We start from the raw sequence: 26,895 nt of genomic DNA, 5'->3' as shown, positions 1-26,895 counted from the left end.
GATTATGAAATAATATGCATTTGAAAAAGTTGACAATTGGACCCATGGAGAGGAGGGTGGGAACTCTGGTGATTCAGAGAAATCTCTAAATATGGATATGTATTTTGTATTGTTATAATTCTACACTTGTAAAATCAAATAAAAATTATGGGGGGGGGGTGTAACAAGCAAATGAGCCTAACTTCCAACAGTGTGAAGACTGCTGCTTTAATCCTCTCTCCTCTGAACAGGAGGACACAAAAAAAGGCTTGCATTACAAAAAGTTGCCATGGATTATTTAAAAACATATATGATTATTGAAAGGTCTCTTTCTATCTCCATGGAAACGATTTCCCCTCCAGAGGCTGGGCGGCGCTGTGCAAACGACACTTCCTGGCGGCGACGCGGCTTCAGGCCCCCGGATGGCGGAGCAGGGATCCTGTCGGCGAGAGGGAAGGCCCCCGTCCGCTTTTCCTCCTCCCGGAAGCGCCTGCGAGAAGGTGCCGGTGATTACCAGGCCGCGGTGACCAGGCCTCAGATTCGGGCAGGCGCCGCTTTGCTCCCGCTCCCTCTTCGCGTCATGGCGGAGCGCGGAGCCGGCTCTTCGGAGCACTTGGAGCGGCTGCACGAGATCTTCCGCGGCTTGCACGGGGAGCTGCGAGGAGCCCCCGAGAGGCTGCGCGGGAGCTCGGCCGTTGGTACGTAGCAGCGGGGCCCGAGCGAGCCGGGGGGGGGGGACGGGACAAGCCGTGCGCGGACCCTTCCGCCACCGCCGCCACCCCGTCCCGTTCCCGACAAGCCCGGGTCCTGCAGCGCTGCCGTCCGGCTAGGCGTCGGTTGCTGCAAGAGGGGATGCCGTTGAGTTTACTTTTGCTGAACCCGCCTCTGAGCAGCATCCTGACCGAGACGCAGAAACGCGGCCGCTTCTCTTCGCAAGGAGCCCGAAGTGACCCGGGAGAAACTTCCTCGCTGATTTCTGCGTGTCAGGCGGCTGTCAAAGGAGGAGGACCCGTAATAATCATAATAATAATAGGTGACCCCGCCCTCGCTTCTAAGCGTGGTTGGAATGCGGAAGGAAGGCGAAGTTGAGCGTGGAATTTAATGCAGTTAAAAAAAGAAGCCTGGTGCTCAGAAAAGAACCAGAGAGATCACAACCCCAGAAGGTTGCCTCCTACCGGCCCGATCCTAGATATTTCACAGTGGAGTTCAAATGGCTATTTTAAACAGGATTCTTATAAACGTCACATTTTGCTCTAGCATAATAATAATAATAATAATAATAATAATTTTAAAATTATTTATACCCCGCCCATCTGGCTGGGTTTCCCCAGCCACTCTGGGCGGCTCCCAACAGAACACTAAAAACGGAATAAAACTTTGAACGTTAAAAATTTCCCTAAACAAGGCTGCCTTCAGACGTCTTCTAAAAGTCAGGTAGCTGTTTATTTCCAGTGATCTGATGTTTGACAGTAGTTTTATACAGGGTTTTGGAGTGTCTAACTATATGCATTTTATTCCTGTAATGAAATCCAAAATAGTTAATATAAGATATTCTGGAAACATTCATGAGTAACAGCAGACATGTCTCTCTGTTGTTTGCAGATCTGGATGTGTAATCCGTCCCCTTTTTAAAAGGAGACAGAAATATTGTGTGGATGAGGCCTACGCATTACAAATGTGCCCTCTATATCCTGTTGTATTACAGCTCTCACCAGCTTCAGCCAGCATTGCCAGCTCTTGGGGATGTTGGTGGTTGTAATCCATCATCTGGCGGACACCTTGTTGGCTGCCCCTGAATCTCCCATGTTACCTTGTTTGAAAGAGTGAGATCTAGTCACCAACCAAACTAATAGGCTCCCTGGCTTGGTTGAGGACTAGGAGGATAACATATCTTTTGATAGTTATTTCTAAAGTGATTTTACATGATCAGTTAATACAGTTTGACCATGAAAATAATTTTCACTGAAACAATAAGATAGTCAAAGGCTGTCACAAAAAAATGTATACACTCTTATGTTTATTTGCACTGAGAATTCCTTTTGGCATTGCTGATTGTTGTGCTAATCCCCCCCCCCCCCATCTTTTCTGTTATGTCTTCTAGAAGAGAAGAAGAAGTTGATTCGAGAATTTGATGAAAAACAAAAAGAAGCAAATGAAACGGTAAGGATATGAATTGTAATTGGAGGGAGAGGGCTTTTAGAACAGCTATGGCCATTCCTGGACTGGGAAGGCCTTGTCACAGTAGTTAGAGCAGAATGCTGCAGCGTGATTGCTGACAGGAGTGAGGCCTTGCCAGCATATAACACTTGTGCTCAGAGATCTACACTGGTTCCCAGTTTGCTACTGGGCCAAGTTCAAGGTGTTACTATTGGTATATAAAGCCCTTAACAACTTGGGACCAATTTACCTACAAGATCTCCTTACCCCACCTATGCCCACTCAATCACCTCTTCAATCTGTAGAACTGGCACTACTACAGGTGCCACATAATATTTATTCTGCATTTGTAAGAACCCTCTTGTTTAGTGTGGCAGCGCCTACAATTGGAACACCCTGCCTGTTGAGATCAAGCAGGTGCATTCACTGCTGAAAATATTCTTGTTTAGACAAGCCTACCCAGATGCTTAAAAAGTTGAGGTAATTTTAATGTTTTAGTATTTTAACTTTTGTATGTTTTAATATAGGGTTGTACATTTTACTGTTTTATCTTTTGTAATCAGCTTTGAGATTTTTTACAATCAAGTGCTATATAAATGTTATGAAATTAATAAAAAATATAGAGGTACGGTTGCATGCTTAAAAATCGTTGACTGACTCATCTAAGCGTAATAGTGAGTGCTGTAACAAAGAACTATTTGATAATACTTTTAAAATTGTACCAAACAAAAAATTTCAGTATCTTTTCAGATTCTGCTATATTTTTAGAACTTTCTGTGTGCTGTCCATTTTCTGATTATTGCTTTTATGTTTTTTCAATAATATTTTTCAATTGATAAGAGAAACTTTTCTTCTATTTACTTTTAGTTCCGTTTTTGTCTTTGGAGTTTTCATATTATTAGGAGGGCAAAAATAAAGAAGCTTGCTGAATATTCGGTACACCATGATTTAAACGCAGGGAATTATATATCCTATTAAGAAATTTGGGTGGGGGTAATGTTTTTACAAAATATAACACAGAGTCCTGGCTTATTAGCTATCCTCAGACTTTGCTGATTTACTTCAAGGACATTTTAAACAAAGATTTTGGTATCTGCTTTTTAAAACTTGCTAAAGCTACGGGAAATGGAAGAAGAACTGAAATATGCTCCAATGTCCTTCCACAATCAAATGATGGCCAAAATTCGGACTTACAGAAGAGAACTTGCCATGTTTCAGAGGAAGATGAAAAGTTCAGATTTGGGAGTGGTTCCAGGAGGACATGGAGACCCAAAATTTGGGATCTACGCCACAGAAAATGAGCAGAGTGTGAGTACTAGGTATAAATTAACTATATTGATTTTGTTTATTTGTATTGGTGACAAAGCTCTTATGGTTCTTGCTAAGTTTAATTCTTTCCAATATGTACAGAGGAGTTGTGATTGTATTTATTGCAACAATGCAAGTATATGGAAAAATACATAAGTTCTTCAGAAAGCATAATTTCAGTAGTGCAAAATTAGTAGGGCTGACAATTTATTTTCTTCTTTTGATTTAAATGCATTTTTTATATTGACAAACATCAATAAGTTTTTTAAGAGCGCTGATAGGAAGGCACAGTTTTTCTTAAGTGGAAGAAAATAAACCACCGCTTCTTGTTAGAAGGAAATTGTATATTTAAAATGTTATTTTTCTTTCTCAACAAATTCTGGATTAGAGAGAATATAGAATATTCTATATTCCAAAAGCATCTCTGAACTATGGCTTCCAAAATCTCTGTATGCATATCAGTATTGTGGAAGGCGCATATTTGAGGCATATTGATTTCACTCAAGTACTGTCAATAAGTTTTCTGTGGTTATTATTGTAAAGAAAAAGCATTAAGCTGTTAAGACCAAACAGTCTGGTTGTTTTCAGCTGCACTGATTTGATAGAGTTACAGTTTTGACCTCTTAGGTGTTTTTTTTTTTGCACATAAATATGGGACAGACCACAAATACTATTGAAAACATTTGCAGCTTACTCATCAATATTGTTACCACAACTGGATGCAACATGAAAGAATATTCAATTAATGCATAAACAACAATTAAATACTAAATTAAATTCAGCAAAGTAAGTACAATTAATCACAGAAAGAGGCAGCTAAAAAGAGCAAGGCAGGTTTCCACAAGCACCCACTTAAAGACACTTAAAAAATGCATAAGCAAACAAATAAATTCAGCACTTACCATATTTGTAAGGAAGGGGATACTTAAAATGGTGCATGTGTGGTTTATACTTATACATATGGCTCCTGATCTAACACATGGATTTAATTTCAGTTTAAAAAAAAGATAAGATTTGCCATATTGCATGCGCCTCTGGTATAGCAAAGAATGCAATTTGTGTTATGCTTCATTGTTCAATTCTAGTGGAGCACATCCATCTTTGGTATCTGCAATAAAACATTCACAGATTAAATAAAAAAGGGGTATGCGGATTAAATATATTTAAGATATCACATATCAACTTGGCCATAAATTCCCCTTGCTTATGTAGGAGGCTTGCGATTGTGTCCTGATTGGAGTTATGCCATATGTTATTTTAGACTTCCGTGTTGCCCAGGTCAGATTTAGCAGTTAAAGCTGAAAGAGGATTGATTCTCTTTCTTTAATGTCTGTCAGGAAAGGAGCAAACTTCATTTGACAACCTCTTTTGCAATGCCAGAGGCAACACTGAGGATCTGGGGTTCTTAAAGCTTACCTGGGGGAAAGTTCTCAAAGATCTCTGGTCTCCATATTGTTATGGTATATCTTTTATTGGTTAGGACTTGTTTATGTGTGTATGGTTCATCCCATCTGCTGCTTCTTTAATGGTATTCTTGAATAATATTACATGTTGACCATTGAGAGAGCTGGAAGGAAGGAACAGGAATTCCTTTGCTCTCATTTCTCTTTCTTAAAGAGCCCCCCACAGTGCCCACACCCCTTCCACTAACAGCTCTCCCTTCACTCCCACAGCTCCTGGTTGAATCCTGTCTCTCAGCAATTGTCTGCTCAGGGCAGATTACAGCTATATAAAATGCACTATTAAAATCAGTTAAAACAATTCATTTTTTGGTAGCAGAGAACAGTGTGAATACACCACTGCAAATGAGAGGTGGTTTGCCAAGAGATCATATGGTTATCTCCTCTGCTCCCCATATTTTCCTGCAGGAGTAGGGAGTTTCTCCATGGTAGAGGTCTCCTCTTACATGTTCCAATCCATGCCTCCTGCCAACTTGGGGAGGGGGGGGGCTGCTTTTACTGTTATGTATATAGATTTCCACAGTCACTCTTGGTTGTTAAATGCACGATTATAAAGCATGAAGGGTAGATTATTGTATTTATTTACTATATTATATCCCATTTCCCTCACCCCAAGAAGTTCAAAGTAGCACACATGGCTCTTTGCCCCTGTATTTTATCCTCACAACAATCCTGTGAGATAGTTTAGGCTGAGAGACAGTGATTGGCCCAAGATTATCCAGTGTGTTTCATGGCCAAGTGAGTATTTAAACCCTGGTCTTCCAGCTCTCTAACCAGGGCCTGAGTTGTTTAGGCGAAGGGACAGGGAGAGACGCTCAGGTATGGAAGGAATATGTTCTCCTTACTTCTACATTAGGTGATGAAACTGCCACAATAGTAGGGCTTGGTTTGGTATAATTGTGATAAAAGTAACAATATATATTAATTATTTGTTCATAAGTTGTCTGCATTTTCATCAAAGAAAAATGATCAAGACAGGAAATGCTTTTTTCTGCATGAGCCACTGTTTTTTTATCTGGGAAATATGTCTCTGTCCATTTATTTACCGTATTTCCCCCTCAGGCACAATGCACACGTCTTTGACAATGGTAAAAGCTTACACAAGCATGGAAATGGTCAAATGTTCTTATAAAGCAGAGATTTCCAGTCACCCATTTAGGCTGTGTCGTCTCACACAGACCTTATCAGAAGGTAAAATATCTTCTCTGCCTTTTAAAAATGTGTCTGAATTGTCTCTTTTAAGACCCAGCTCCAGTCTCAGAGGGTGCTGCTGCTTCAAGGAACAGAAAGCTTGAACCGAGCCACTCAGAGCATAGAGCGTTCACACCAGATTGCTGCAGAGACCGATCAAGTTGGTACAGAGATCATTGAAGTACTTGGGGAGCAGCGGGAGCAGTTGGACCGCACCAAAGGCAGAGTGAGTGGAAAGCTTTTTTTGTTGTTTCACATGTTCAGAATAAACACATGCCAATTCAAAAGCAAGAAGCTAGAGAATTATTTTTTAAAACACATACAGTCATACCTTGGTTCTCGAACAGAATGCATTCCAGGAGTCCATTCGACTCCCAAAACTGTTCAAAAACCAAGGCACGGCTTCTTATTGGCTGCAGGAGCGTCCTGCAGCCAATCGGAAGCCGCGCAGGACATTCAGCTTCCGAAAATCGTTTGAAAACCGGAACACTTACTTCCGGGTTTCAATCGTTCAGGAACCGATTTGTTTGGGAGCCAAGGTGTTTGAGATCCAAGGTATGGCTGTATTGGTAAAAACTCTGTAATGAGCACATAATTTCACATCCATCCCAAAATAAGATAAACTTCAGGGTTCCTTTTTAGATCTGCACTTTTACAAGTCTGCCTATGCATCTGATTTCCCTCAAGCCTCCTTGCTCCCCTCATGCAAAGTTTCTCTTCCCTATTTTGGGTGATTTCCCAGCTCAGCAGTCCACTTTCAGCAGCACAACTCCCATGTTTCAGGATAGCCTCTGATCCTTCAGAGAGACTTTGCAGGAGATGTGGGCTGGGAGGGAGAGAGATTGGTTCTGCAAACAACCTTCTGTTGTATCAGATGTAGGCCAGATGTAGGGATGTATCTAAAACAAGTACAAACTCCATAATTTTCTTTCTGTGCTGGCTGAATAACAGAGCTGCATGTACATACTGAGATTCTGCAGGAACCCAAGAAATGCACAAAATATTTGTTGCACTGAATCTGTGCTTACATTTTTCTAAAAGCAAGTTTTAGCCCTTATGGTTGTGAATAAATGCTTGAAATTGCGTGGCTGAGGCCTGCTGAAATCTGAGAAGATTTGCTGAATAAGTTCAAGTGGCTGCTGGTGGGGCTTTGGTGTCTTCAGAGCTCATTGGCCCTCCTCGTGAGAGGAAAACCATGGCAAATTATACAAAATAAGAATTACACAAATTTGCCCAGTTAACATAACTGTTATGGGTTGAAGAACTCACAGTATGTAAGATGTCTTTTGCATTATACCTATTTGCATGTGCTTAAGCCCCATTGGGGATATTCCATTTGAATTGCTTGGGCACAGAATCTCACCATTCTTAGTACAGAGTACACATAGCCATGGTTAAAAATGACTACTTGAGACATACTAGCCTGTGCGAACATGGTAGCAGTACAGATATTTAAAACAAAAGTTAAATCATGCCCTTGCATTGTAAGTCTATTCTTATGATGCCACACTTATTGACTGCACCTTAAGAATAAGCATTTAAGCAAATGTGCTTCAATTTGCATGTGCTTGAGCCTCATTCTGTGTACTTAATTTGTGATGCTGACCTTCAGGTGCAGGTATCCATGAGCACAAACTCAAGTTGCAACTTAATAGTAATAAATGTTGTTGTTTTTTCCTTTTTAGCTGGTGAACACAAGTGAAAATTTAAGCAAAAGTCGAAAGATATTGCGCGCTATGTCAAGAAAGTAAGATGCCACTTAAATAATCAGTTATTTTCAGACTTGGATTGATATTTTTTTTTAATGTACTAAGTGCCAGCAGTCTAGTTCCAGTGTGGTTCAAATGCAGCCCATCACGTTTATACAGATTTGGCCAGTCCCAAAATGTTCCCCGGTGCCCAAACACTGCCTTCTCATCCTTGCATGGATCCTGAGTGTTGATGAAATAGCATTTTCTAAAAACTGTGTGGAGCAGGCACCATTTCCCCAAAAAGAATGCTGCCTTGAAGTGAAAACAAGCAATTACCTGCTTTGCCAGGGTGTTCCCTGTAGGAAACATGCTTGCGAAGCAGACGCTTGCAGCCATCTGATCTAAATACCCACTCATCAGCTGGTGAGTAGAGTCTAGTCCTTCTGGATGCTGCCTTGCCCACTCTTGACAGGTCAACTTTGACAGGTGGGCAGGATCAGTCACCTGAAGTCATCATGTCATATGATTGACAGGTGGACAGGGGCACCAACCTATCAAAAGTGGTCTGTGGGGGTGGAGGAAAGTAAAGATCTCGTCCACTGAACCCAAAAAGATTCCTCCATCTCTGCGCTAGAGAGAGATTTCTGAGCAGTCAAAAATGAAAGCACTCAGGCAGCTCTTACTGTGGTTCCTTTAAATGTGCTTTTCTCTAGACTTCTTCAGTTTACAGCCTTAATCTCCCCAACCACCCAGTACATCCTAGCCCTTATATATCCCAGTTGCTAAATTGAGTCTCAATGTGAATGCAAAAGAAAGCAAGGGAATGAATGCACTCAGAAAACATTTTTTTATTATTATTGAGCTAACTGTACAAAGGGAAACATATCCAAGACAGTATTCCAGAAGATAGTGACTCTGTTGTGTTCTCTTGCTGAACTACAAGATACGTCTATTTACAGCCACAATTAGGTGTGAAGCATGCCTATTCCTCTCTATGGTGCACATTCCAGATATTTTCAGAAGTTTCTGGCCCATTATTTGGCTAACTACATAACTGCATATAAGTACTTCATGCTTATAGGAAAGGGAGAGGGGTTATGGGAAAATGTTCCTGAAAATCAAAGGATGTTTTATGCTCATTTCAGGACAAACTTTTTTGGCAGAATGCTGAATGAGGAGAGAACATATTGCACAATTGCACAGAAGCAACCTGAAAGTTTCTGAGTGGGCACTGGATACACTGCTGCCTTGGGGTTGCCATCAGGTGATAACAAAGCAGCATGTGGTGCTACTTTCCCAGCAGTACAGCAGGGAAGAGCTGTTTGGGGTAGTATCTCACAACTTTCAGATGATGCAAGCAAGCAAAAATGCAGTATAGACTCAACTACAGTTGCAGTGAATCATGGTTTGCTGTGATATCTGAATTGAGCTTTTATCGTGCTACAAATTTGTTTCTGTATCTTTTTTTGTGACAATCAATATTTTCTTGAAATTGTCACCTAGCTGGTTTGTCACCAGCTTTTCAAGGTGTTAACTTATTTTAATTGCTGCTTTCCTGAATGTTTACATATTAAGTCAGATACTAATACATTTATGTGATTTTAAGTTAGCTTTTTATAAGGAATCCCAGGAACAATGCTGGTTTTGGTGAACTCAAATATAAGTTCTTGCTACTCTTCCCTTTTATTATTTCCTCAACATGGGATACAATCCTATATGCACTCACCTGGGACTAAGTCCCAGACTTTCTTATGCGTAAATACACAATAGCTTTCACTGTCTAAATATGAAACGATGCTTCTGTCTCATCTAAGTGAGAATGATTTCCATGGGCAACATTAAATGCAAATAAGATTTTTTGTAAACCCAAATAAATCTCATGTCTTATCTTTCCTTCTAGGGTTATGACAAACAAACTGTTGCTCTCCTTTATCATCATTTTGGAGTTAGTCATTCTGGGAGGTGTTGTATACTACAAATTCTTCAGCTGAATCTTCTTGACGCACACACAGCTGTTTTCAGGCCTTCCATCTATCTTAAGGACTGTATTACAATCATTGCCAAGGAACAGCTCTTCAGCAATGAAAGGAGTGGATTATATTTACTACAGTTGAAGGACAATACTGGTGTGTTGTCAAGTCTTAACAGCATGTTCGTTTGAGAATGCTGCAGGGCTACTGAGAGGAAATGTATCTGTAAAGAAAGACAGAGGGCAGTGAAGGGATGGTAAGTTTTTGTATAATTGCAAAGTAATAAACATTCACCTAAGCCGATGTGTTGTCTAGCTTGTAATACAGCGGTTTGGTCACGCAGTGGGAAAAGTAACTAGTCTCTCCAAAACTGGTGAACACTTCAGAATGTGGTATAGTTGGGTTTTAGCCAGTCCATTTGAGTAGATCAGCAGATTTGTACATAATGCCCCTTTGAAGTATCTGTTGATCCTTGAGGGTCCTACATCCGTACTTGCTCTTCACTGTCAGATTCATCTGGTGAACTGGGTGTTGGGAGATCATCAAACATGATGTGCGCTCCTTCTCTTGTCTGCCCAAAGCATGTAGCAATCACATCTACTGCAAGGTTAACTGTTGCATTCACTTCCTCCTGTGAATCTCCAAGCAGTGGATTTACTTCTACAAGGTCCATGGCTGAAAGCAGGCCTGGGAAATTAAAGACACTGAGTTACATGGAAGACACAGAACTTAAAGCATCACTTCAGCCAAAAGGCAGGTGTGGTCTGCGCTATATGCAACGGCATATGGGTTTTGTATGAATGAATCCAAGTTTCCGGCCATGCATTGACTGAAATAAATTATTGCCGTTTTAAAAGTACTGCAGTATTTAGCATAATCTTGAATTGCCTTTTCAAACTGCAGCCCCAAAGCAATGATAACTGCTAGCCAGTTTGGCCCTGTTTCTAGGTTATGTTCTTGCCAGTAGCATGCAACATTGTTATAGAGATACTGCAAATAAGTAGTTAAATGTTTTAAATGATGCTGCTACATGGATCCTTAGTGTTTTAAGAGTGCCTAACAGCTATAATTAAACTGGATGAGTCAAGTGAGAGATATTAGGTTCCCACCTCCCCTTGCTATGGAAGCTGCCAAGGTCCTGATAATGGAAGGCTGCAAGGGAGCCTCAATGAAGGCAACTTGATGATAGAGCAGCTAAAACTATTGTTCCTGTAAGCAAGCCTCGTTTCATATGGGGAGTTTGTTAGGTGTAGCTTTTAGCTGTAATAATTTTAACATTTGAGTAAAGTTGGTTTTTGTCTTGTACTAACAAGGAAGTGCAATTTTGATGTCTGAAAGCGCCTGAGAACTCTCTTTATCCTTACTACTGTCCATTCCAATTTATCCTTGTTAATTTCCTTAGCATGGGGTGAATTAAGGAAGAGAACCAGAGCTTCTTTCTCATTTACACTCCAACATTTTAAATAAACACTGAATACTTCTGTAACACAGCTGCCATGCAAGTGCTTACTTGTATCATGTTATCCAAAGCTGAAAGTAAAATGTGCTTGTCTGGTTCTTACCTGTGTTATGTATTTCCTCTGAAATGTACATGCCTTCACGATATGTTAATCCACCCAAGACAGGAGTCCCTGTTGCTGGAGCCAGAGTTGGGTCAAAGGCATCAATGTCAAAGCTCAGGTGGATTGGTCTTTGTCCTCTGTGAAGGAGAATCACTTTATAATACAAGGTATAACCCATGTGAAATAAATCACATCATGGTAACTGGGGACTGATCAGTAGGATATGACAAGCTGATCGTTTGCTGACATGTGAATAGGTTAAGTATTTTTTGCCTAACGCCACTTCCCAAAATGTCCATCCTCAAAGAAGTTTTACCTGCCCAGAAGGTGGTCAAATGTTCTTTCCATCACTTTGTGGATTCCCAAACGATCAATATCTCTCGTTGAAAAATACTGGATGCCATAGTTCTTCAAAATATAGCTGTTTAAAAAGAAAAAAATATATAAATGTTTAAAGCTATAATGTTCTGCAACATACCTCTTGCTGATGGCAGTAGGCCGAGTACGTATTTTTTTAAAAAAATAAGAAAGATATCTCCCAGTTCAGATATCCTGTACTTACTGTTCAGCAGGGTCAACATCTCTGAGGCCAATATATACAATATCTGATCGTGAAAGGCAGGGCTTTAGCCAGGAAAATCCAGGAAGCAGCGGCACCTATAGAGGAATAGAAGAATTACCATAGTCCTGGATATTTAACACTAGGCTTGTTTACATGATGGTGTAGTGGTGATGTATAATGAACACCATACTCAACTGTGTCAATACATACACATTTGGACCTTGAAGCTGTTTTGGCCAATACGGGCCCAGCTGTCCTACACCTGACCTCATAGCACAGTGCTTTGCTTGCACAATTCAATTTCAAACAGCACAAGCAAAAACGGGTCACCTGACTGTGATTGTGGCACTTTGTGTTTGATAAGTGGGTGGCATTAACCACCTGTCTTTAGCCACAAGTTGGCATACATGGTTCTCTCTTCATTCTGATCTCACAACTCCATGAGTTGGGCAAGTCACCTTCTCTCCTTCTAACCTAAGGTCACCCAGTGAGTTTCATGGCTGAGCTGAGCATTGAACCCTGACTGCCTGTATCTTAGTCCAGAAGAACAAAAAGTATCTAGCAGTTGAAAGGGAGTTATTGCGACTGCAATATGCTGTTTTCTAAACGGGGGCTGCAAGTGAGGAAATAGTAGCACATCTTTCATGCTAAAATCATGTCCAGCATAGGGCAGGGTCTGGTGTTCCCAGCTAGGTTCTATGCAGACATCAATAATAATTGAACTACCTGTCTCCTTCTGGGGGTTATTTCTATAATGTTCTGGATTTAAAATTAAATTGCTCAAGATTGTAGGCTAAGTTAAAATTGGACTTTAATGCCTGCCTTACAAACATGGTACAAAACAGATTGCATAAAATCTATTTTATAGCTGTCCAGCATAATCCCCACTTACTTTATCTTGAAGTTCTCTTAAAAGGAATGAGACTGGCTGTCCATGGAGATTTCCTGATGGGGTTGTGAGTGGAGTGTTAATGTCAGCATGTGCATCAACCCAGATCACACATAGGTGTGGGTACTGCCTTGAGTGACCACTGATTGACCCAAGCGCTAAACTGCAAAAATAAAAATAAAAAATCAGATTCAGATTTTTATCAGTCCAGTTTACTTCAAAAGTTTCTTGTATTAATTTAAGTTTGGGTTAATACACTGAGAAAATTGTGAGTTTTACAAAGGAATTTGACAGCTGTACAGTATGTGTGATAATTATATAACCTGGTTCCTGATATGCTAAAAAATGCGAAATCCACAATAAATTCTACCTAAGGGTTTTTGGCGTTCTTTTTGCAGCTGTTGGAGGTTGCCTTTCTGGCAAAGCTAAAGCAGTTTACCTGTGCCTCATATCTGGTTCTTACAGGCACTGATAGATACCTTGCTGTGCCTCCTCTGAGATCAATAAATAAAACAAGTTCATTTACTAAATGAACTTACTGTGTGTGTGTGTGTGTATACATACAGTCACATCCTTTTATAAACAGTACCCATTACTTCATAAGAATATAAGGACAGCTTTGCTGGATCAGACCAGATGCCTTTGGGAAAGCTCACAACCAGCAGATGAAGACAATAGCCCCCCCTCCCACTATTGTTCTCCAGCAACTGGTATGGTAGAGGGATAGCTCTAGAGCAGTGTTTCCAAAACTTGGGTTTCCAGCTGTTCTTGGACTACTGTTCCCATCATCCCTGACCACTGGGCATGCTAGATGAGATAATGGGAGTTACTACTCCAAAAATAGCTGAAAACTCAAGTTTTGAGAAACCCTGCTCTAGAGGATCACAAGGCTGCAAATAAGAGACCTCCAGCGTTGGGCTTCCTCAGAGAGCTGTGCAATATCCTGTGGCCCCAGAGATGCTCTCACAGGGGACCGAAGATGATTCATATTTGCCACCGGGGGACAATAATTTAACACTTGACTGTGGCCTGTCACTTTCAATCAGTGAACAGGAATTTGAACTAACGAATCCAGTTGAGGAGTGAACTTTACCCAAAGCTTTTTGAGGCTTATTTCATTCAAGAGACTATCTTCCTCACGGATCCCTCCCAACTCACCTGTGATCTCCTCCAATGGTTACACAGCTATGACCAGCGGCAACAGCTCCATTCACCGTGTCTGCCAGAACTTGGCTAGCTGATCCCACGGAGCGTGGGTTTATGATTAGGTTGTTGTAGAGATTATCGTTGGGCACCTGGGTGAAATTTAAATCTCCAAGATCATACACCTGGCAACCTGGGGGGAAAGAAGAAAAGAAGAAAGCACGTAATTGCACTTGCCCAGTCCAGTGACAGGAAATACTGGTGGTTAGTATTAACTTGGTTAATGGAGGTAGGTAAACAGCTGCTTTGCAACCATGTCGCTCGTTATTCAAGGATCCCATAGGACAGGCTTCCTCAAACTCAACCCTCCAGATGTTTTGAGACTATAATTCCCATCATCCCTGACCACTGGTCCTGCTAGCTAGGGATCATGGGAGTTGTAGACCAAAAACATCTGGAGGGCCGAGTTTGAGGAAGCCTGCCACAGGACTTGGGTAATAACCCCACCTTCATATTTGTAAGAGAAGAGTAGACATGTTGACCGATGTCTGGATTTTCACTGCACCCAAACACTTTATTCAGAAGCATGGGCAGAGCAAGTTTGTGCTTATGTAATTTGCTGCTGGTGCCCAGACTTTGTGGGCAGATGTGTCACTGTGTTCAACAACAGGGCCTGCCACTGAATGGCTTTGCCACCATCCCATAGGTCACACCCATGGCTGCTGCGTTAGAAATACAGTCAGTCTGTGCATTCCCCTGAACCAGTCTCTGCTTCAGCTCCTACACACACCCTCTCCTTTGGTTAAGGTAATTGGACCTCAGCAGTCCAGGACTTGCAATACCACTCCTCTCTTTCATCATTCCCTGATGAATGTCATCTTCCCTCGGACTTCGGGAAACCCTAAGCCTTTGCTATTTATAGGCCTAATATCTATATGGTGTGAAGTGTTTGCAAGCCCCTGCTCCCATTCTATGGCTGCCTACATGTTTGAATAAGGAAATATTTCCCAAACAAGGACATAATACCACCACTGTTTCTATCTTGATTCCTGCCCCCTACAAACTTAAGATTTAATCAGATGGGAGTATAGTCATTTATAGGAAACCTAGGATAGCTCAGTCGGGAGAGCATGAGACTCTTAATCTCAGGGTCATGGTTTCAAGCCCCACATTGGATGAAAGATCATTGCATTGCAGGGGGTTGGACTAGATGACCCCCATGGTCCCTTCCAACTCTACAATTCTATGAAAGCTTCACTATAGCAGAAAAACAGATTAAAGACATATTAAAGTGAAATTTAAATGTTAACTGAATCCCCCTAAACTAACTTTACAGTTCTTGCTTTAGCTTGTTACTTTATACTGGAAAATTGGATCAGTATTTAAAATATTCCTTATATACACATCATTCTTTTACACGGAACTCTCCATGATCTCGCATCCAGAGTGCTGACCAGATCCGCACTTCCTTAGCTTCAGTAAAGCTATAGCTTCCGGTGTTCTTGGATTAGCCATAAATTAAGTATTTTCAGTTAACAAGACCCACTCCCCAAAATGATGGGGTAATCCATGTAGTACATTTAGTGTGATTATTACATAAGTGCAAAGGGAATAACAGCACAGACACACAAAACACAGTTAAAGATTAACAAAATGAAGACTGGTCACCAAACCCACAGTGCCTATATTTTTGGCACTGTGCTCTCTTTATCTCAAAAGGATGATCAGCCAGATAAAACCCACATCATTTGGCAATACAATGCATTCAAAATCAGTCAGTCTACAAACTTCAAACCTACAAAGTTGCATCACAACCTGATGCAATGGCAGTGTACTAGGTCATCATGTGCAGATAGTGTTACTGTGCTGAAGCCTTGAGAGAGTCATCTGACACCAGGCCTGCCTCTTCTATAGGTTGTCTGCACAAGGAGTTTCTGGCAAGGAGCCAGGAGAAAGAGAAAGTGTAATTATGAAGCCATTTATATTCAGCTAGTTTCACTGACTTTAAGGGTTTTTTTTCCTCCCTCCTGCTTTTTGTTTGGAGCTCTCCCCTGAACAAGACCAAATAAATGGAAAACCAGGGAAACGCCCATGTTCCCATGATCAGCATTTATCTATCCTATGAAATCTGAGCTCTGTCCTGAGCAGAAATTATACTGATGTGTCAATACTGTATGCCGATTGCTCAAAAAAGGGGGGAATTGGCACTTGCTTTAATATTTGATTTAATCAATACTGCAGGGTGTGTAGCAGGGGCTCCAGCTATAGGGGGCAGAAGAGGCTTCAGCCCCCTCAATATTTCTAGGGTGCTGCCGTCCCCCAGCACCTCCGGCGAGTGCAGGAGGCGTGGAGGGCAATGGAGGGCGATCTTCACACTCCCCATCACAAATGGGACACCTCAAAGGGACACCAATGTGTCCTGGCCAGGGTGGGGAGTGCTGCATATGTGACATCATGCATGCTCAATGCCCCCTCCTCCAAATTTTGGGACCAGCTCTGCACGTCTGGTGTGTAGGTGATCTCAATTGCATGTGAACCTTATAGCTTCACTTGCTTCCAAATTATCAAGTCTGGTTAAAGCAAAACTGAAATGGCCTGTGCTTGACAGCTATGTAAATTAGGTTTTCAAGCCAATTTAAGCAAAGGAAAAATTCCTAGCTATGCAGAGACACCAATGGGTGTATTGCACGTTATGTAACAGACTCTGACGTTTATGTATGTCAACAGAAATGTTACAAAAGAAAACTCCAATGTGGCACTGATAAGTTGATTCATTGGCAAGCATGACAACAATGTGACAGAGGCTCAATAGGAACAGGAAGTTGAGACGACATTATAGAAAGCAATTGTCCCTTTTTCTATGTTTTTGTGTACGTACTCTATTCATCTTGCTTTGCAACTTCATCATAAGTTGGGAGTGAGTCACAACTGCTCTTCCATTTTTTTTGAATGGATCTAATTTTCATTTGTGAGATAGGTAACAATACCTTGTGGCTCTGGAATTTGTAACTGCAAGGTTTGCTCTAACATAACCAAGCTGAAAAGATTAGTTAGTGAATCATGTGACCGAATTAACCTTGTTTCCTAACAAGAAGCAGAGGTTAAATCTGCACTTGACTGGGTTGCAAGGATTGCTCAAGAGAAGCATACTTTCATCAGTTGATGACATCACGTTTACCATACTTCACAAGTCACAGCCACTTTATCAAGCTATACTTCTCTAAACTACTGAGAAAGAGCTTTCAGTTATGAAACTACTGCTGTTAAGTCTTGTCTGTACTTCTGTATCAGAAGGAGGAAAGCTGTACCAATCTACAGCAAAGGCAAAGTATCTAAAGGTGCTACAGGATTATTTTTTTTTTATTATTATTTTTTAGTTACCAAATACACTTGGAGCCACTGCTCTTCATTTTTCAGCAGCTTTATAACAAAGCTTCTTTTTGTTCATCCCCCCCCCCAAAGAACAGATAAACAGAATCAATCTCTTCTGAAAGGAGTGGAAGAATACACATGACAAAGAGCAAAATTTGGTAAATTTTGAAGCACTTATATGTGTTTTCCAATGCACTTTTGGATGTTCCAAATCCACCCCAGATTAAGGTTACCAGATTTTATTTTTTTTCAAAGAATCTGGGGACACTTTTTTATTTTTGAAAAGAGAAAAAAAGTTATTTTTAAAAAGTTATTTTAAAAAAATATTAAGAAGTAATATCTTCTCTTCTGCGGTCTCCTGTCATGCGGCCTTCCTCTGGGCCCCGGCCTGCTCTCTTGGAGTGCTAGCCGCCATGGAGTAGGCTCAGGTCGGGCCTGGGCTTGGCCACTTGTCCTTGCCCTCCCAGTGCCCTCCTACCTCTCCTGCTCAGTGGCAGCTGCGGCGGCAGCAGTGCGGCAAGGTTGGGGCTCCCCTCTTTTTTCTCCCTCCTTTCTCTCTTCCTTCTCCTCCTCTTCTACTCCTTCTCCTTACGTCAGCTCCAGGGTTTTCCTGGCCCCAGAGTGCCAGTGGGCAGTCGGCCAGGTGGCTGGGCACTCTTGCGCCTGGCTCGATTTGGGTCCCATGGAGGGGTGTCAGCAGTTCCCCCAGTTGACACACTGGGTGTCCCTGGCTCCCCCTTGGCAGTGGCAGTGCCAGCAGCAGTCTCAACAGCCTGGAGCCAACCTGGTAGCACAGTTGGCTCTGGCTGGCTTCAGAAGCAGCTCGCTGCCATGGCGCCCGCCATTTTGCCTCGCTGGAAGTCCTCATATGAAGTGTCTTGTGCCGTTGAACGAATCACACAACATTAATTCCCTACTAATAAATCTACCACACTTAAAATATAAATCCAGGGATATTAAATGAAATCCGGGGACATTCTGGGGACGGATTTTGTCCGGGGACAGATTTGTAAATCCGGGGACTGTCTCCAGGAAACGGGGACGTCTGGTAACCATACCCCAAATACCAGCAGTAGAATGCAAACAGGGCCAATGCATAGCTCAATTGCAAGTCCTAACTCATAGCTATCTAAAGCAGTGGCAGGCAGTTGCCTAATGCATAGACTACTTTTTGCATACAGTCGTACCTTGGAAGTCAATCAGAATCTGTTCCGGAAGTCTGTTCAACTTCCAAAACATTCGAAAACCAAAGTGCGGCTTCTGATTAGCTGCAGGAAGCTCCTGCAGCAAATCGGAAGCCACAGAAGCTCCGTCGGATGTTTGGCTTCCAAAAATAGTTCTCAAACTGGAACAGTGACTTCTGGGTTTGTGGCGTTTGAGAGCCAAAACATTTGAGAACTAAGCTGTTCGAAAACCAAGGTATGACTGTATTTGCAAGGAACACAAGTTGGTCTAAACATTTTCCCTTGTGCTTTGATCTTCTTGCTCAGAAAGAAGCTGTAGTTGCACCTTTCATACAACATCAAAACCCTTTTCCCTTGCCATATTACAGCTGGAGAGGACTCCAAGGGCAGATTAAATTTGGCTCCAGACTGAGGATACTCCACTCCTGCTTTCAAGGCACTTTTGGAACACAACTAAAAGGGTACTGTACCGCAACGGATTTTAGCTGTGCAGTGTTACTTCAATGCCCTCTCCTTCCCTTGCATGCTCCCCGCCCCCCTGCTAAATCTGCTCTGGGGAATTCTCCTACCCTCTGCAGCAGATTTAGGGTGTATGTGGGGAGAGGAGAGGGGAGGGGAGGGAAGTGACTCTAGCGCAACAGCTTTTAGCTACACAGCATAACTATTTAGTTTAATACCACCCATGGAGTTTTGTAGCAGATTTTGAACAGCTGATGGATCTGCATAGTTAGTTGCCTAATCTATATGGTGGTACCTTGGTTTATGAACTTAATCCATTCCGGAAGTCCGTTCTTAAACCAAAGCATTCTTAAACTAAGGCATGCTTTCCCATAGCAGCAGGGGACTCAATTTACAAATGGAACACACTCAACAGGAAGTGGAACATGTTCATATTCCAAGGCAAAGTTCACAAACCAAAACACTTACTTCTGGGTTTGCAGCGTTCTTAATCCAAGTTGTTCATAAACTAAGCTGTTCTTGAACCAAGGTACTACTGTATATGCTTTGACAATCATTTGAAGTATTTTCACAATTCACACTGTATGTTTTTTGAAACTCACAATATGAAAAAAACTGTACACTGTTTGTGAGGATGAGTCAAATGGCTATAACAAACATATCCAGATCAGACAATTAACATTAAGATCAGTTCAGATGGCAAATGTTTCAATATGTTCAATGTTTCAGGAAACTGAGATGCCTGATCAATCAACTTTTTTCATTCCTGATATAATAGCACAAATCCAATTTTTGTGTGAATTGCAGGTAGGGTACCTGTAAGAAGGTGACTAATGCTGAGTCACAGAAAAATAACTACACTGATTTAAAAGGGTTTGGCTAAAATGACAGCTGTGCTGCCAATTACATAACTTTCTGGAAATCAGGCACTGCCAGTAGAAGAGACTCATAAGGGACATTAGCACATACCTCTCATTCATCCATTCATTCACCAAAACCACAAAAGGAATATGCTAAGACTTAGCATCGAAAGAAGTCCAACTTAACACAGTGAATTCAAGTTATTGGATGCAGAAAACTATGAGCTTTAGGCCTGGTTTTGGTAAATAAACAGCTTCAGTCACTCTGTGAGATTACTTCTGCTGGAATAGACATGGGCAAATTGTTGATTCTCCAATACCACAAATGCAATATAAAAGTAATATTAAATCTTGATTCCTTGGCTGGTCATAGAATGAGGTAGCTGTGCCAGACAGGTTTTTTTTGGGGGGGGGGGCATGACAATACATTGATTTGTTAAATCATTTAATTTATTATGTTATTATATTTTTACTCCCAGGAAGAGGCACTTGTAGGATTTCCCCCCCATTGCCAAAATTGGGTATTAAGTATCTTGTTGGGGGGGGACTTTTGTTGTTTGCCTCCTAAGTCGAGTGTGAATTTCATGCTCTTTATTCAGCTCATAATAGCAATGAATTAAACTTTCCCCAAAACGTCTAGCCGTATATACATTATTTACACAATGGGCCCCGCGTGATTGGCTAATTCCGGGCTGCTCCTTTAGGCCAATCAGGTCACTGATTCACTTCCACCTGGATTGGGTGGCTCCTGCGGACCAATCAGACTGCTGCATTCTGGATCCTATTGTTCTAGGATTCAGTACATAACACCTCCCATCAAAATGTCTTAAGCCAACTGTGCCTTAGGGCAGCTTCTGCTTTTATTTGAATCCAAAATTCCAAAAAAACCCAATTTATCTAAGCTGAAATAAGGACATTGCCTCTGGCTACACAAGCTTTTTATTCTCTGCATACAGACAAAGAAGAAAATTCCTGAGGAGGAAAGGGAAGGTCACTCTAGGAGCCTCTTGAGTTCCTTTGCCTCCTTATTGAGAAGCCCTCAGAGGACACATGCCACCTCTTTCATATGTACATCAGGCTTCAAATTGAGAGGGCTTTCCTCTCAAAGAAAGGAGGTTTGTATTTCTGCAGAGAGTGCCAAATCTCTCCCAACAGCTAACTTTTGCATTAAAGAGACTCACATCAGTCATGGGGGTGGGGGAGAACTCACTTACCTTCTCTATGAAAAGCAATTGTTGGGGATGTAGCTTGGTGGTACACACTGAAGGTCCCCCGCATCTCCAAGTGGGACTTGCCTGAAACCCTGGAGAGTCGCTATGTGGACAAATACTGAGCTGGAGCAATCAGTGGTCTGACTGGGTCTAAGGCAGCCTGCTATGTTCCTACGGGAGAGGCGGTTTCTTTCAAAATAAACCTCTTACTTACCCATGCCAGTCAGCTTCCCCACCAGCCCTGCATTTCTTATGGCTGCTGGACCGTGATCCACTCCTCTCCTTTTCTGGAGGAAGACAAAACAGGAAAGGAGCGGTGATGCTATGCGCGCCTCCGGGAAAGCGGAGAAGCGGACGCCGCTGAGTCACAGCGCCGAAAGAGAAGCGCGTGGAAATTTCCACGCTCGGGAAGCCGGTTGCCCGGTGCGCGCAGGAACACTCCCCCGCCCGCAGCTAACATTGCTCCGACCGTCCATCCCTTTAAAGATATACGCATCTTAAAACACCCCCCAGCCAAAAAATATCACTGTGCGGATCTTAAGGATTCCATCCCTGCCCCAATGACCACGTGCGGTCCTCCTCCAGCATTATGGCGAAGCGTCACTCGCCCCAAGGAGGGCTTGGGCCTCACGGATCACCCCCAGGCGGGAGGGAGGATGCTGTCCTTTTAGAACGTAGTTTAGTTAAACCGCGGCCTCCCTGGTCTTAGTCCAGCACTCTAACCACTACACCAGACTGCCTTTCCTTTTCTGTCTCCCCTCCCCTTGCCCCCCCAGCTCTGTTCCTCCTACCTGCGCTCGGCTGCAATAGAGTTACAGTCTTTTACCTTGAGTGAAGGCCCACCTATCCCTCTGTCTCCAACACCCAAACACCGCCTCGTTCCCCCCCCCCCGCAGTGCTCACTCACCTGTCCCCTGGAGAAAGGGGCTCCGATGAGGGCCACCGAGTGCGCCGGTCTCTTTTGGACTTGTATCGAGGAGCCCGCCTGCTGCTTGAGGAGCCGCGCGAAGCTGCTGCGAAGCGACATGACGGAGGTGATGATGTGCAAAGCACCGAGGAAGAGGAACCGGATCGCTCGCTCCTTATAAGCAGCCGGCTCCGCTAGCTGAGCAGGCGAGGCAGCGCACACGCCCGGCCCTTTCCCCGCCCCGATGCTTCTTCGCCCGCCCCCTGGCCGCCTCCCTGGGCTGCTCTCGCCATCCGGCCAATCGCCGCGCAGCTCCGCGGAGGTGTGCCTCCGAGTGCCCCCGGGGATGCCGAGACCCCGGGGCAGAATCGTGACCAACCTGCTTTGGCTGCCTTTGGGACGCACGTCCCCCTCTCTCCACACACCCCTCCCGCACACACCCCTCTCTTCTCCTGCTGCGGGTCGCTTGCCCTTTCAGAGTTATTCCATGCACGCCATGCTCATCTACATTTCTTTTAAAAATATATTTGTACTCCCCCCCCCACGCCCGTCCAAAGGGTCAAGCAAGACATTTCAAAGACCATTTGTGAAGCCTGGACGGTTCACACTGAATTGCACCATCTCTCAATCTTCAAGCAAAGAGGTGCGTTCGGACACACCCACCCACACCCCTTTTATATACCATCTTTTCCTCCAGGAGATCAAGATATTGTACACGGTTCTCCACCCCCACCCCCATTTTATTCTCACAACACCCCTGTGAGGTAGGGTAAGCTGAGAGACTGTGGCTGGCCGAAGATCACCCAGTGAGCTTCATGGCTGAGTGAGGTTTCTAACCAGGCCCGAGTCCAACACTCTAACCACTCTTATCACTGACCCTCACAAAACCATAATCCACACGGGCCTGAGGATTGGAAAAGATAGCATAGCTAGAGGGAAGAAACGCTACTACATACTCCCACACTGCAACTGTTAAACCATTTTTGCTCCATTACTATTTCCAATGCTATGGCTTGGATGTTTTAGGGGTTTCCGTTGTTCCCAGTCCTGAAATCTATTGAAGGATGTTACACAAGTGCTTGAAATCAATCATCAAAATAAAGGTAAGAATTAAAGAAATGGGATACTTTAATTCCAGTTAGAAGTCGTAGGATTGCAGTGGGAGAGAAATCTATCGCCTTGCTTGAGGAACAGGGGCTATTCCTGTTTCTAAAGAGATTTCCTTTGCCTTCTTGAGTAGCACCCATTGCCGTGCAGGATCTCGAAGTCTTCCCGCCCTACAATCTGCTGCTTGGACTGCAGGCGCGAGGCATGAACCCAGTACCTCGTCGTACGTGCGAAGCGTCGCCCCTCGCTGGTCCGCCCTGGGAGTCCCGCCTCTACCGCCCCCGCCCCCAGCACTAGGTCCCCGAGATAGGGACGGGGCAGCCGGACTCCAGCCAGCTCTCCGATTACCAAAGCTGGCCGCCTTCCAATAAAGAGCCCGGGACCACTTCCTATCTCTCGATTGCCATCTCTGGAAACGTCCCCGAGCCAGTTCCCACCCGGCTCCTTCTCTATATATCGGCACTTTTCAAAGTTTCGCGGTCTAATCAAAGCACACTACCTAGTTCACACACACACACACAGAGAGAGAGAGAGAGAGAGAGAGGGGGGGGGGGAGCGAGAGAGAGAGAGAGAGAGAGAGAAAAGTACCCGCCTCACAATTTTTCTCCTAGGGAAAATAATGATGAAAGGGCGCGACTGACATGGATCATCTTAAACAGAGGCTGCTGTGAAAAGCGCAGAAGCCGCTATTTTGCAGGGTTCCCCCCATCCCGGAACTTGGGTCTTGCCGGCTGCCACGCACCCATTCTGACACACACACGCGCAACTCCTGAGTCACACAAAAGGGCCTGGAACCGGCAGCGCGCAGCATTCCGGCCCTGCCATTGCCCCAGTTCGGAACTCTGCCTTGCGCACTCGAAGCACCCTCCCAGCTCTCCTGGGCTTAAAGGAGTGGATATCATAGAATTATAGAATTGTGGAGTTGGAAGGGATCACGAGGGTAATCTAGTCCAACCTCCTGGACCAGAACCCATGGTCCTGAGATTAAGAATCTCATGCTCTGCCAACTGATCTATCTATCCAGTGCTTTTTTTTCCTTAAAAAAAATGTTTAGTGGTACTGTACTCTCATTTTCCTGCCAACCTAGCAGTTCGAAAGCAGGTCAAAGTGCAAGTAGATAAATAGGTACCGCTCCGGTGGGAAGGTAAACAGCGTTTCCATGTACTGCTCTGGTTCGTCAGAAGCAGCTTAGTCATGCTGGCCACATGACCCAGAAGCTGTACGCCGGCTCCCTTGGCCAGTAAAGCGAGATGAGCGCCGCAACCCCAGAGTCGGCCATGACTGGACCTAATGGTCAGGGGTCCCTTTACCTTTATTCTCATTTTGCTACTCATATTGAAATATTGCTGCTCAATGAGGCCAAACTTAGATTCACAAAATGTTTAGGGGTATGCGTACCCCTGCGTACCCCCCTGGAAAAAAGTCTGCTCTCTCTCTCTATATATAAATGTGTCACTCAAAAGTAAGTCCTACTGGTTTACTCAGCCAGGTTTACTCCCAGAAAAATGGTGTAGCATTGCAGCCTCAGTATAGTTCCACAAACTTAGTTTTCTCTTAATGTTATCATACTCCTAATTCATAGGTTCCTCTGAGTTAGATTAAAAGATATGAAACTACCTTATATTGAGACACAACTATGCACTCTCCAAATCAGCACTAGATTCCTCACCTCATGGAAACCTACCATTCAGGACATGGAAAAACACCAATCAATCTTGTAATTATCACGACTTGCTAGTGGATAATTCAGAGTAATTAAAACAAACCTACCCTGTAGGCTGCAGCTCAGGGTCTGGGAATCTGTCACCCTCCAGATGTCAGCTGTTTACACACCATACATTTAAAGCTTATTTAGAGCACATCTTCCCCAAAGAATCCTGAGCACTGTAGTTAGTTAAGGGTGCTGGGAATTTTGTTTAAATTGTACACTGGATATTTCGGGTTTTTTTGTTCATGTAAATTTTAAAGAACATGAATGTATTTCATGTTCTTTTTATGGTGAAGATACATCCTAGACTTGTTAAGTATATAAAACAGACAAGATAGAAATTGCAAAATAAGTGCAAAACGTCTATCACATCATAACACACATTTAAAAGTTACAATTAATAGAAAACCTGAAACAACAGAGCAATATAATGAATTTCGTAAGTCTATATGCAACTTAATATAGAAACTGATAGATGTACTAATGCAACTGCCATGGTAGTAAACTCCGAGGTTGCTGTTTGGTGTAAATAGCAAGTTTGATTCTACTCTAAACAGTGAAGGTAGCCCTTCTATTTGTTTCATCCACAGGAGAATATTACAATGAATAATAGTGAAATCCATGTTTACCTGGAAGTACCGTAAGTCCAACTGCATTCAGTGGGTCTTACTCCCAGGTAACAGTGCATATAGCATTACTGCACATAACTCCATCTTTCCAGGAACATCTGCACGCTAGTTGTCCCACAAGAAAATACTTTAGTTTCGTCTCTAATGAGCTCCTGATTTAGTTAAGCTGGGGATGACACACAGGGTGCAGGAGGAAGGGGGTAGTTAGCCCACCCCACCCCAAAGGAACCATAACCCCCAGATTCCCAGCTTGTTTGTTTCTTTTTTTTAAAAAAGAGCAAGTTTTGCAGAAACTGAGGCAAGAGGAAAAGTGTCCAGGCATTATTCTTCTAACTTTTTTGTGAGAAACTAGCCTACTCTCTTTCAGTGTTTTATTACCCCGCTCAGGGCTGGATTTAGGTTTAATGAGGCTCTAAGCTACTGAAGGTAATGGGGCCCTTTATATGTCCAGCTGTCCTTTGTCAACAACAAATTGTTGCTGTTTTTTTTGTGTTGAATATATGCTATATGGTAATTTATGGAACTAATAGGTATTTAAAGCCATTTGCACATAACAAAATATGTATTTTATCAAAGTAATTGTTGAGCTGAAATACAGTTAAGAAGTATATTAATAGTGAAATACAATAGTGAAATACAAGAGAGTGGGGCCCTAAGCTATAGCTTGTTTAGCTTATATGGAAAACAAATTGTGGGGAATTTGCTTTTTCTTCCGAGAGTCTACTTGAAATTCTTTGCCACAGTATTCGCCCAAGAATCCGGTAGAAGAATTGGACTTGCATAAGAATAAGAACATGGGTGGCGCTGTGGGTTAAACCACAGAGCCTAGGGCTTGCAGATCAGAAGGTTGGCGGTGAGCTCCTGTTGCTCGGTCCCTGCTCCTGCCAACCTAGCAGTTCCAAAGCACGTCAGAGTGCAAGTAGATAAATAGGTACCGCTCCAGTGGGAAGGTAAACGATGTTTCCCTCGACCTAGAGAGCGAGATGAGCGCCGCAACCCCAGAGTCGGTCACGACTGGACCTAATGGTCAGGGGTCCCTTTACCTTTAAGAATAAGAAAGGGACGGGAGAAGTTATAAAATGGCATTCTTTTCCTTTTTAAACTGGAATTCTTAACAGGTAGATAGCCATGTTGGTCTGCTGTAGTCAAAACAAAACAAACAAATAAATAAATAAATAAAATCCTCCCTGTAGCACCTTAGAGACCAACTAAGTTAGTTATTGGTATGAGCTTTCTGAAGAAGTGTGCATGCACACTAAAGCTCATACTAATAACTAACTTAGTTGGTCTCTAAGGTGCTACTGGAAAGATTTTAAAAAATAATAATTAAATTTTATTTTGTTGGGATTCTTAACGTTACGTAACATTCGTTGCTGACGTCATCCTTTACCTCAGAATTTACATTTTGCGCGTCTCTTTGAGTCCCAGGCATTGTCTGGTCCCTGCCGAAGCGTGACCAGACAAATGGCCAGCTTAGGTGTAGCCTGGGAATGAGAAGAAAAGCGCGGACGGATATCATGGGCTGAGAGGCGAGGCTCGCAGAGAA

The 26,895-nt window shown here is 43.0% G+C and overlaps 2 protein-coding genes across 8 annotated transcripts; one reads left to right on the top strand and one right to left on the bottom strand.

Moving 5' to 3' along the window:
* The first annotated feature begins 224 nt into the window (after positions 1–224).
* Positions 225–10,059, top strand: VTI1B (vesicle transport through interaction with t-SNAREs 1B). 2 transcript variants are annotated; one of them, XM_080995422.1, is made up of 6 exons: positions 225–677; positions 2,081–2,139; positions 3,253–3,444; positions 6,148–6,321; positions 7,781–7,842; positions 9,687–10,059. In XM_080995422.1, the coding sequence occupies exons 1-6, from the start codon at positions 269–271 to the stop codon at positions 9,775–9,777; spliced, it is 987 nt and encodes a 328-aa protein (XP_080851548.1). In that variant the 5' UTR covers positions 225–268; the 3' UTR covers positions 9,778–10,059. The 2 variants fall into 2 exon arrangements, with proteins under 2 accessions (XP_080851548.1, XP_080851549.1); XM_080995423.1 differs by lacking the exon at positions 225–677 and adding an exon at positions 718–1,012.
* On the bottom strand, positions 10,007–26,891 carry ARG2 (arginase 2). Of its 6 annotated transcripts, none has more exons than XM_080994572.1 (9): positions 26,740–26,891; positions 21,906–22,011; positions 21,213–21,285; positions 13,928–14,105; positions 12,773–12,932; positions 11,881–11,975; positions 11,635–11,739; positions 11,319–11,455; positions 10,007–10,443 (listed from the first exon to the last, which is right to left on the bottom strand). In XM_080994572.1, the coding sequence occupies exons 3-9, from the start codon at positions 21,214–21,216 to the stop codon at positions 10,238–10,240; spliced, it is 885 nt and encodes a 294-aa protein (XP_080850698.1). In that variant the 5' UTR covers positions 21,217–21,285; positions 21,906–22,011; positions 26,740–26,891; the 3' UTR covers positions 10,007–10,237. The 6 variants fall into 6 exon arrangements, with proteins under 6 accessions (XP_080850698.1, XP_080850693.1, XP_080850694.1 ...); XM_080994567.1 differs by lacking the exon at positions 26,740–26,891 and adding an exon at positions 25,350–25,423; XM_080994568.1 differs by lacking the exon at positions 26,740–26,891 and adding an exon at positions 25,350–25,423 and having other exon boundaries at positions 21,906–22,008.
* Between the last annotated feature and the right edge of the window lie 4 nt (positions 26,892–26,895).

This window comes from Podarcis pityusensis, assembly GCF_964106645.2.
Source record: "Podarcis pityusensis genome assembly, chromosome: 1".
In the NCBI taxonomy this organism is placed as follows: Eukaryota; Metazoa; Chordata; class Lepidosauria; order Squamata; family Lacertidae; genus Podarcis; species Podarcis pityusensis.
The sequence above is the reverse complement of the archived record's forward strand: the minus strand, read 5'-3'. Positions and strand labels throughout refer to the sequence as shown.